The sequence below is a fragment of the Kwoniella dejecticola genome, chromosome 9 (assembly GCF_000512565.2).
Source record: "Kwoniella dejecticola CBS 10117 chromosome 9, complete sequence".
In the NCBI taxonomy this organism is placed as follows: Eukaryota; Fungi; Basidiomycota; class Tremellomycetes; order Tremellales; family Cryptococcaceae; genus Kwoniella; species Kwoniella dejecticola.
In genome coordinates, this window is record NC_089309.1 from 397,132 (window position 1) to 408,468 (window position 11,337).

The 11,337-nt window shown below is 48.0% G+C and overlaps 4 protein-coding genes across 4 annotated transcripts; 1 reads left to right on the plus strand and 3 right to left on the minus strand.

Moving 5' to 3' along the window:
* Window positions 1-66: 66 nt before the first annotated feature.
* I303_107102 (uncharacterized protein) lies at window positions 67-2,388 on the minus strand (the record flags this gene model as incomplete). The annotated part of the gene is made up of 9 exons (XM_018409785.2): window positions 67-348; window positions 779-868; window positions 1,047-1,401; window positions 1,460-1,482; window positions 1,545-1,583; window positions 1,650-1,676; window positions 1,740-1,812; window positions 1,939-2,050; window positions 2,208-2,388. 9 exons carry the CDS (start codon window positions 2,386-2,388, stop codon window positions 67-69), a joined length of 1,182 nt encoding a protein of 393 aa, XP_018260788.2.
* A 930-nt stretch (window positions 2,389-3,318) lies between these two features.
* On the minus strand, window positions 3,319-5,849 carry I303_107103 (uncharacterized protein; the record flags this gene model as incomplete). Its single annotated transcript, XM_018409786.1, has 10 exons — window positions 3,319-3,817; window positions 3,919-4,407; window positions 4,469-4,561; window positions 4,617-4,757; window positions 4,914-5,142; window positions 5,236-5,289; window positions 5,371-5,434; window positions 5,515-5,565; window positions 5,627-5,657; window positions 5,728-5,849. The coding sequence occupies 10 exons, from the start codon at window positions 5,847-5,849 to the stop codon at window positions 3,319-3,321; spliced, it is 1,773 nt and encodes a 590-aa protein (XP_018260789.1).
* Window positions 5,850-6,321: 472 nt separating this feature from the next.
* Window positions 6,322-8,239, plus strand: I303_107104 (uncharacterized protein; the record flags this gene model as incomplete). Its single annotated transcript, XM_018409787.1, has 5 exons — window positions 6,322-6,563; window positions 6,625-6,767; window positions 6,852-7,762; window positions 7,963-8,070; window positions 8,183-8,239. The coding sequence occupies 5 exons, from the start codon at window positions 6,322-6,324 to the stop codon at window positions 8,237-8,239; spliced, it is 1,461 nt and encodes a 486-aa protein (XP_018260790.1).
* Window positions 8,240-8,682: 443 nt separating this feature from the next.
* On the minus strand, window positions 8,683-11,238 carry I303_107105 (uncharacterized protein; the record flags this gene model as incomplete). Its single annotated transcript, XM_018409788.1, has 7 exons — window positions 8,683-8,789; window positions 8,985-9,219; window positions 9,373-9,923; window positions 10,035-10,227; window positions 10,284-10,379; window positions 10,494-11,010; window positions 11,096-11,238. 7 exons carry the CDS (start codon window positions 11,236-11,238, stop codon window positions 8,683-8,685), a joined length of 1,842 nt encoding a protein of 613 aa, XP_018260791.1.
* Between the last annotated feature and the right edge of the window lie 99 nt (window positions 11,239-11,337).

The window sequence follows — 11,337 nt, forward strand, 5'->3', positions numbered from 1 at the left end:
ATAAACCTCTCTCCCGACCCTCACTCGTCTGCTCCCCGACCATGTATCATGTATCATGCTCAAGCGCTACGCAGCGACTTTTCCTATAATACTCGTAGAGTTCATTTCGGAACTTTCCAATCTTATATCCTCTAAACCATTATCGACCTTCCCATCATCTTGCGCGGCGGCAGTAGCAGAAGACGGAATGGTAGCAGGATTTGATATTTCTGCCGGAGAAGGTTGTTCCGCTTCGACCTGATCGGCATTTTCGACCATCGAGAATTCTGTCAAGTCGGGTTGTTCCAGTTCGCCAGGTTGATAACATACTGTCCGCATCACGTCGAGCTGTGTGCGAAGCATCCAAGTCTGTCGATTGTAAGATGTTCAATGTCGGTGAAGGTTATTCGGGATTTTCGCGCATTAGGAAATCAGGTGAGATGGTTAATGATAATCGGCGTAAAGTTGAGTTGGTAGTCGTTGTTGTGGGAGGTGTGGGAGGTGTTGTTGTGAGTGGCGCAGACGCAGATGCAGATGAAGATGGAAATGGAGATGAAGGTGCAGATTGGGAGATGTCATTTCCAAGAGTGGCGATCGGAGTGTTTATGGGAGAAGTAGATGGTGATGAAGAGGTAGTGAGAGGACCGGAAGTTGCAGATGGAGAAGGTGTATCAGTGTTAGAAGAGGTAGGGGCCGAAAGATCAGGAGTGAGAGTGGGAGTGGGATCAGAGCCAGGGTTAGGGTCATATAGCTGTCCGTGAGCTTTGAGATACATCCCACCTAATGAACGGATAGTTACGTGTGCGACGGAATAATATCTCCAAGATGACCAGGGGAAAGTCAATCTTGATAGACCGCTAATCTTCATCTGAGCAGCATCTTCGACGATCTATATCGCATTTTACGGTAAACGGTCGAAAGCGGAAACACAATATCAGTATATCAGCTTAACATTTGTACACTATTCCACAGTCCGAGTTCACGAGCATCTGATGAGGTGAATCGTGTATAATAGGAAGAGAAGGGATCCGAGATGAACGCATGAAAAAGCATGAACAGGTACGTACCGCTTGTTTGAGCTCAACGAACTTCCCAACCCGATCAGTCAAAACCGCTTTGACACCCCACGAGATCGCAGTGCGCATCTCATTCTCATCATTGACCGTCCAAACAGTGACTTCTTTCCCCTTCTCCCTGCACTCGCTTATGAATTTCTGTCCTTCAGCCGACATCAGGATGGGGAAACAGACCGAGAAGCCTCGGCAGTATTTCCAGAAATACGACTTGATGATAGGAATGCTGAAACCGATATGATACCGCGTGCAATTAGGCAGGTATTTGTAGGCCGGTTGAATGAACAAAGGGTGCCATAGTCCTAGTATGATTCGAGGTGATAGTGTTTGAGCGTTATTTGGGTATTTCCTGTTCACCATTATGATATCAGCCCGGACCCCTCGATCATCCTAGGTTGATAGCTCACGCTATTATCCTTGCCATCTCGGGCTATTGCGAGGAAGTCTCAGCAAAATCCATCAACCAAAATGAAACGCACACAATCCACTCACAAACAGTCTCTCCGGGTCATTCTGCATCTTACAGTCGATCTATAACACATGGTCGTTTTAGCGGTCTGATTCTCGGCGACAATCGACAAAGAGCTGGTTTCTCACATTCAGCGTAACATGCTGATTCTCAGGCTAACACGATATCCCATATCAGCTACTCTAACATGATTACAGCTTGACAGTAGCTGCGCTCACCTCCATTAACAAAGCTATCAATTCCTCGAAAAGCGGTATCGGCTGTATAGGCTCTTTGACCGTCCGTACATTTCTACCATCATACAAAATCCAAAATTAGCGATTATCCTGCTTTGGAAATCAAGCTTCTTCAAGCCCAAGCTCAAGCTCAATCTCAAGCTTGAAAGACTTGTGGTCATTAACGGTACCGCAGACGTACTCTATAACTCCTTTCCACGGTTGATTCTTAATCAACCCTTTCCCATCCGTAGTCCGGTCCAACGTCGGATCATGGAACATCAATACCACCCCGTCAGACGTGGCGTGGACGTCTGACAACGGGTACGGGTACGGGTCAAAGTCAGTGAACACAGAATATCAGCACCTTGCCCGGAATTATCTGGATCCGGAACGGGATGAAGGGATAACATATACACGAAGGATCGACGAAGCAAAGGATATCATTACTAAAGTCGAACACCAACTTACCAGACTCGATCCCATCGCATCCCTCCTTGATAGCGGCCCTAAAGCTCGCCAGGGTATTCTCAGGCAGATGAGCTGACGCGCCTCTGTGGCCCCAACATTCTATCTCTCCGGGCTTCCTATGCGGTATAGGAGTAGGTGTATGCGCAGGTGTGGGAGTGGGTGTAGGGTTGAGGGAGGACATGATGACTGTTGGTTGTAGGTGACTTGGGTTGAGAGAGATCGCGAGTCTATCCAAACTCTGATTTGTCGCGTTCTTCCCCAGCCTGAGGTAGTCGTTGCGGGAATGGAAGAAAGATGCAGTGGTTCGTTAAGTGTCGTCTGTCGTTGATTCTTGCTCCCCCGTGCTTTGGGTCGACCAATCCAATATTATTCAATCAATCCCTTGAAGGCTGTCACTTCTATGTCTATGCTACACTACACTATAGTATGCAAAAATGCTTCGGTTGACACAAACACAATCAATGCTACATCAAGAGAAAAGAGAGGGGACGAAATATTGGTATGATATGGTACGATATGATGTGGTACATTCAAAATAATGCACGTTTGACCAACAACACAATGGCATTCTATTATTCTATTTTTGACCGACCACTGCAAACGCAAACGCAAAAAGACATCCGTAATCTTCGGCTCGGGCCAAGCGAACGCGTCAGTCAGTCCAGCAGTAGTAGTATGACGAGGCATGACGTTCTATTTCTTTTTTAACCCGTATTGCATCGCCTTGAATCCACTGTCTTTGCAAGAGAAGCGAGATTCGTCGCTCGCTTGCGTTCAAGTTGCTCACCCCGAGATCAGGAAGAACAGTCCCTGGTGCTACTGACTATACTGCAGCACTATTCTAGCCTCAGCTGTCGTTGTTACTCGACTCGCCCGAAATGAAAAGCGAACCTGAGCTGCAGCATCCCACATCGGCCCGGTCCGAAATCCGAAATATGTTAATACCCCACACCACACACACATGCACGTTTGTCCCAGAATAATGTTATTTTAAGCATACGAAAGTTGTTGCATCCCTAACAATCAGACCAACACTTGCATGTCGACATTACGGGTAACTTAGACAGGAGATGATCCATACATGGTCATTTTGAAGCACACACATATCCCATCACTCAGCTTCAGTCTCTCCTCCCGAACTAGCTGCCCAATGCCCCTCTTCATGTTTCCCCACCCCCAATCTAGCCCCTCTAGCCCTCAAAAAGGCCACTACCTCTTTCCCACCTCTCGTTCCTTTACTCATCTCTCTTTCCCACTCATTCAACCCCTCTTCCTCCTTAGTGGGCTTTTGCACTTCCCCATCATACTCCTCCGCAAGCCAGAACGAAGCATTCACCGACCCGTCGCTCGCTTCCATCTCAAGTAAGACTCTCGCCAGTTCTTTCGCAGCTTGCAACCGAGTGCGAAGGACGTGCTTCACAAGAACTCGAGAAGGGAGTTTTTTCGGCTTGATGTATTTCTCAGGTTGGCTAGAGGGCGGTAATCCCGCGACTTTCGGTGGATCGGGCGCGAACGATTTGTACGATTCAAGGAATTTCGGTAAAGGGAATTCTGGGCGAGGGGTCCATACGCCGATCAACAGTCGCCAAGAAGCGATGAGGCGTTTCATACTAAGTGTGTGCAACATGATTAGCCAATGCATCACGGCAAAAAAGTTCACAAAGGTTGGCTCTGCCGCGAAGGGGTAGGGATTACTTCGCCTCGCACTCACGCGTTGTAGTTGTTATCAATCAGCTGAGAATGATATCTTCCCAGACCCCATACAGATACAGCAGCGAGAACCACACCCAGAGCTAAACCTCTGAGGGCTCCCCATAGAACGAAGAATAGTACAGGATAAGTGATGAGGGACAACAGTAGACCAAAGACAACTTTCATCTGAGCTTGAGTCTCCATTTCTTCTTCCACCAGACTAGCGCCCAGGTATCCTACTACGTACACGGGAATATGGATAAGCATGGGGATGATGAAGAACGGCAGGTGTATCAGACAAGTCAAGGTGTCTTTGAGGAAGTAGAACAAGGTCGAGAATCGATTAGGCAATGATACTGGAAGAGAGGGATCAAGCGTCGATGAGAGGGAAATATCGGTTAGAGCGAAATTTGATAGTCTTGAAGAAGTCAGCAATCTGTGATATGTCGCTAAAAGAGTCTTCAACGATTGGACTGATTCGTCTGGTGTAGTGAACAGATCGACCAGGCTTGAGTTGCCAATGTCAGCTTGACATTGAAAATTACAGACACAAGATAGCTAGGACATACGTTTGAGATACTTGAATATAATCCTTCAACGCTAGATCGTCCTCGCGGACCCACAGTAGCTCCCGAGCCATCTGGGCGGCATATGCGGTATCCCTAGAGAAGCAAGGCGTGAGTTGAACAATCGAGGTGCTGGAGGTGGAAAGCTCACCAATCCGGAGCATTGACGGTCATCTGCTTTAGCTGCACATCAATCATCCACGTCAATCGTTTGACAGCCAGTTTACTTTCGCCTTCCTGTTCCGACAGGAACTGGTCTTCGAATTGCTCCATTGATATAGCTTGACCGTATCTGGACGCCCCAGTACGTATGTCAGCTGTCACATCCCTTAGAGGAACACGGATCTCAGGCAGTCAAAAGCGTCACAGGTCGCTGAAATGGTTGATCACGAGGATTCAGAAGGCATTGGGCGGGAGCAGGACTGCGGAGGGAGTGGATTATGCTTACTGCACGACCACCCGACTCCTATATTTCCTCTTATCGACATAAGCTATGCCCACAGGAATGACTAATGCCTTTCTGCCTTTCTTCGGACCGCCATTCTCCTCTGTTCCTTTCAAATATCGCACATACTCCAATGCCGCCCATGAAGTTCCATCCTTCAGAGGGATCATATGCGGCTCAGTGTGAGAAGTGCCCTCGGGAAAGACACCTATACTCTCGTCGAGAGCGAGTGCTGCGAAGTATGTCTATCAGCTTTGCACCCACAAAGAGGTACTTAAAGCAGGAGCTCGGAGCCGGTCCTAGTGTAAACGGCCAGGCTACTAACCTTCGAAAGTGCCTTTGAACAGCTTCTGATTATTTTTCGTCTTCCTATCAACGGCTAGGAGGTCACATACGTGAATCAGCTTGATGTGCGAGATAACGGTGGACGCAGCAAGCGATGAGGTGCAAGTGGGCATACCAATATTTCCTGCATTTCGCAGTAATGCTCCAACAGCCGGATTCTTGAACAACGAGTCTTTCACCTGTGCATTATCGTATTTATGAGCTGCTGTTTGTGACGATTCCCAACCTTGCTGCAGGGAAGATGTGCAACGTAGCTCACCCAGTAATGTAAGAAATGACCGTGAGGTATCGTATTACTCAGTACAGCGGGCTGAAAGATACAGTCGAGTAAGCTATTTGTCTTCGGTCCGGTCTTGGATTCACCAGCTTACATCCAAAGCCATATTAGCGTGAGAAGAAGCGCTAGACATCAGATCATCCTGAATCAGCTTCATCTTGGAACGAGCAGGACTGGATGGGGGACACAACATACAAGATGATAGGTCCTCTATCTGGTACATTCTCAGTCCCGTACACTTCTATCTCTCTGAAGAAGCTGCATATCGCCGAATTGGCCAGCTGGACTAGAGGTCCATGGGTGAATCCGAAGGGCATGTCGTCGCTTTATTTGTCTCACCTGGAGGAAAGAGGACGGGGGATGAAGAGATGATACACTGGAAATGGAATGCCTTGGATGCACGACAATTGATTACGCAGCAGAGCAAGACGTATATCTCCACTGAATGACTGAATAGCGGGGCCATCTAATCAATCTCAATCTCACGCCTTCGGGCTATCGGAGTCAAACACCCACGCCAAGCAAGCCATGATAACGGAGTACATTGAATCTCCGTAAAGATGACGCAAGCTATAAAATAGGGGGGAAATATAGGTAAAAGCGCATGATAGCACGGACATATCCGCCAAGTGGGGTTTGCAATTGAAGAGTGTGAGTGGAGGTAAATAAATTTCAACTGCACCAGCCAGCAGGAAAAAAGGTTAAATCTGAAGTAGTTAACGATCATCTATCAGACTCATGGTAGCATCAGACTAGACTCTTTGCATCACCAACAAGAGAGCTAATATCATGTCTCAGAAAGGTGAGCTTCTTGTACAGCCATCCATTCAAGATCTCAAGTATGGGACGGAGGACAGCCGAGCTAATGATGCCCATTTATTGGCTATCGATACAGACCTCGACGCCGCCGTGTTGGCTTACCTCGTCAAAAGGGGATTCACCAAGGCCGTCAAAGCCCTAGAGAAAGAATCAGATATCAAAGCCGGCGATGCGTCGAAACTCGAGGCTGCCTGGACAGCATCTTTACCCAAGTGAGCTATCGTGTCACGCTAGATGGCTTGCACGTCAGCTGATCGTGTATGAACAATAAAGGACTGAAGATGTGGAGATGTCAAGCTCTTCTTCTTCCTCTTCCTCGTCGAGCGATTCAGATTCATCGAGCTCCGACTCGAGCTCCAGCTCAGATAGTGAGAGTGAGAGTGAAGACGAAGTGAACAACGAAGTCAAAGTAGCAGGTAAGTCCAACTTCAGCTTGATTAAGCTTCACGATCTGCGCGAGGTCGATTGAATTGTCGAGCTGATATTAATGTACCTTGTAGCAGCAGTCCCTCTTCCCGAATCAGACTCGAGCTCTTCTTCCTCCGATTCCGACTCCGACTCCGACTCGGGGTCCGAATCAGACTCTTCGTCATCTTCGTCATCTTCCTCTTCATCCTCGTCTTCAAGCTCTTCATCATCATCCTCTTCAACCTCATCTTCATCTCCTTCAGAAAAGCCCGAACCCGCTTCAGCACTCTCCAGCGTGACTCTCAAAGGCGATTCCTCATCTGGCTCATCGACGGAAGGAGATAGCGAGAAGAGCGTCAAGAAATTCTTAGATGTCGAAGCTTCTTCCGAATCCGATTCTAGCTCGAGTGATTCGGGCAGTGAATCCGATTCCGAATCTAGCGACTCAGAGTCTGATTCGGATTCGGATTCTTCTTCCTCATCTAGCGAATCAGAGGAAGACGAAAAAGTGTTAGAGAAGAAGCAAGCAGAAGAGCAGAAAGAACCGAAACCTGTAATCGGTCAAAAGAGAAAAGCGCCATCACCTTCGCCTTCGTCTTCTTCTTCCTCTTCTTCCTCGTCCTCGTCTTCGTCCTCAAGTTCTTCATCTTCATCCTCAAGCTCCAGCTCCAGCTCTGCATCAGAGTCAGACTCAGACTCAGAATCGAGTTCTTCTGAGGACGATTCCCCGGCAGTGACCGTAGTGACTACCAAAAAGCGAAAACTCGAAGACGGCACAGAAGCCATCACTTCTACATCTACAACTACCACTCCTGCTCACCATCACCATCATCACCACCACCATCCGGACAGAGCGACACCAGGCAGTACCAGTGCAGCTGGAACACCTACCCAGGGGAGCGGGAAGAAACAAAGAGTCCAAGGCCAGCGATTCGAGCGTATCAAAATGGATAATGTGACGTATCATCATGCTGGTTTGATGGATAATTCGTTTGCTGCTAGAGTGAGTCAAAGTCAAACCAAAACACATCGAGTCAGCCTCGTCCGGGTTACGTGCATTCCTATATCCAGATCACACCCTCAATACTCTGTACACAAATCCTGGATACGCATCTTGCGCGTCTATCAGCGCACAAAATGCTCTTGAAATGACAAAATGCTGATGAACTGATATTTGTGCATTGGTGCGTTTGTCATTCACAGGAAGCGGCAGGTGCCAGTATGAACGATTACGGCGCCAGAGCATCCCGGGATCTGCTCGTGACCCGGGGTAAAGGATTTACCAAGGAGAAAAACAAGAAGAAGCGAGGTGTAAGTCATCAATTCATCATTCATCATTCATCAATCGCCAATTGCAGTTTGAACCTTTCGTTGCTAATGCTGATACCCATTTTCATCGTCGATGTCATGGTCAATTTCGCAGAGCTACGTAGGAGGTGAAATTACATTAGCTACGCATTCTATCAAATTCGACGATTAGACGATTAGATAGACTGCTGTAGCCCTTCAATCGTCAACGTTCGCCTTCGCCTTCGCTTTTTCTCGGGCTTGTGTGTTACTTGCTTTCTCGCATTTGCATACATACTGTTCTCATTTGTATGTCGCTATCATGTACCTCTTACATGGCGCATCCCTTCGTGTCTGTGCTCGTGTTCAGCTCAAGATGCATTCTCGTATGCGATTGATCGTTTACATGAAGAATTGCTCTTTTGAGAGGCTATGCATCCCATCTTGTCTTAGTGTGGTATATTGTGATGTATGGCATTGTGGTATATTCCAGTATCCTCACAGTCCCATTTGTTGATGTATCCAACTCAACCGAGTAAACGTGATGCATAACATGGCATTGTATTGCAGTCTTAGTCTAATCAGGACAAGATCTAGTACTAGCACATCCCTTTCCGTCTATGCTATGCCAAGCATTTAACTCAATTGTAATCCCTGGATAGCCCTAGCGGGCGAAGGCGGATAAGTGAGGCATGAATCGTGGATGACATTCAAGGCTTTGATAGCGTCTTTTTCCTCGATGACTGTGCGTATGAATCGGTGCCAATATCAATATTCAGTATCAGTCTCAGCATCAGTATCAGAACAGATTGATGATGATATATCCGATGCTCGGCAGTGGATGCAGTGGATGGGGGTGAGAGGGATCATTCGGTGTCAAGGCGGAAATGAAGATGGAGACAAAGACAAAGATGCAGAAGGAAGATAGAAAAACTCACCACAAGAGATATTTATCTCGCTTGCACCTTGAGAAATCATCTCGATATTCACTCCGGCTTTAGCTAGGGCAGTGAACATTGCTCCTGCCGATCCGATGGCATTCCGCATATTCCTTCCTACCAATGACAAGATCGCCATTTCCTTCGATACGCTGACATCCCCGATCTTTTCTAGGTCTGATAATAAGCGAGTGAGACGATGTCGATGGGTGAAGGATTGCATTGCCATTGAGACCTGTCATGATTGACACCGAAGATCATCAGCTTGATTCATCGGCAAGTCTGTCTTCTCCTACTGAAATCAGAATCGAGAGTGATCCCCTCAAAAGTAGGGTATTCTGCCTGATGCTCACTCCAATTGATAAGGCAAAGGAGATAAGGGACTCACATGGACTTCACTCGTACTGATCAGATCAACAACTACACCAGCCCTATCCAGCGTCCCAAAGATCCTCGCCAAAAAGCCATGCGAGAGCGTCTTCCTATTAGAATGTATATTCAACACAATGATACTATCTTTGATCGTTACAGCCGTCGGCATCCTCTCTTCTACCGTCAACTCGGCTTTACTATCCGGCTTAGTCGATTGCAACGATCTTGGGAACTGTTCATCAGGGTAAATGATCGTACCGTCTCCTTTCGGGTTCTCGACGTTCTTGATTCTGATAGGTATACGCGCACGGATGACCTGTTCCATGGTGAAAGGATGGATGACTTCCGAGCCGTAATATGTCAACTCGGCAGCTTCGTCCGGTGTGATTACGGGTACGAGTCTGGCTGATTTGACTTTCCGTGGATCGGCGGTGAAGATCCCGTCGACCTCTTTCCATACTTGCAATTCGGATGCTTTTAGGCCTACAGCACAGAGAGCTGCGCAGAGGTCGGTGTATCCTCTTCCAATCTGGGCGAGTAAAGAGCCAGGGACTGGGCCGAAGTAGCCTTTTCGCGAGAACGATTGTCAGCAACTCCAGTTTTGAGGTTCGGAGCCGTCTAAGATTCGAGGATGTCTCGACTTTGTGATGTGCAGCATAGCTAGAAGCCACGACTCACCAGTGACGACCGGAACCCTCTGGCCACATTCTCGCAACCTCTCACCTAGCTTCACCGCAAGGTGGTCATAGAATTCTTGACCCAATTGAGCTACTCCTTGATCACCGGCGGAGGTAAGAGCCGCATCTCCTCCCACAGCTGCGAAGGACGCATCCACTATATTATCCAAGACGACTAACTCAGAGTCGACACCCTATTTATTGCTATCTGTTAGCCGTCATCACTCTGAATTACTCGGGCTCAACTCACTCTGTCTCTCAATGCCGCGGCTACTATCTTGCATGCCAGTCGTTCACCTGTGCCCACTATTGAGTCCTGACTCCTAGGACTGATCTCATCTATGATCTGTCAAATCAAGTTCGATGGGTGGTTTCAGCCAAGTCAGCTCTCATACTCCATTTGACGGAGAGATGTTGTCAAGTGAAAAGGGGGGTGACAACAAAGGTTCACTCAACTCACCTGAGCAGCATACAAAAACCCTCTTAAACTCTCACAATCCCGCTCAATCTCATCTTCCAGCTCATCTCTCAGCGGTCCAGCTCGCAGCGTCACTCGAGCAGCTTCCAAGTGTCCCTTCTTGATCAGGTCCACCGTCTTGTGGAACCCTTCTTCTTGGTCCTGCACCTCCTGGGCAGCCGACGTCGAGGGTGTGGTAGGTGATTTCGGTGGAGATCTCGAACGGTTCGACGAGAAGAACGGACTAGGCGAAGATGATCGTCCAGAGCCATTTATATCTAATTGCGATAAGGAGGAGACGGACGATGATAGGTCTTTACCGAAGAACCCTGATCCCACCCGTTTAGGGAAGAAGGGCGTGGTAGTCCCGGATACCCCGCCGGCAGCGGAGGAGGAAGAAGGAGGAGTGAGTGCTTCGCGAGATGCTTGAAGGAGGAGGTTGGTAGTTCCCAGTGCTTTTGTATGGGATGATCGGGCCGAACAGACTATAGCTACGTTGGTTCTGCTCGATATGTATGATCTGCAAATGCCGCCAAGAATTAGCGTGAATGAGACAAAGAATGCCGCGAACGAAGAGGGTGCGGCTAATGAAGATTGATACCCACTCGACAATTTTCGTAATGCTTTCCAGACTCTTGCCGACTGATGTTCCGCCATATTTCTGGACGACCCAAGGGATATTTGGGTCGGTCGAATTTCGCCAGAGCTCTTCGGGAGTAGCGGAAGTAGGTGTAGAGCTGGAAGACATGGCGGAGAGTGCTTGTGCTAAGTGCTTCCAATATCAGCAGTTGAGATGTATCCTTACTAGCCGCAAAGCTGTCTGCTCTAATTGAAGGTGTGTTCTATG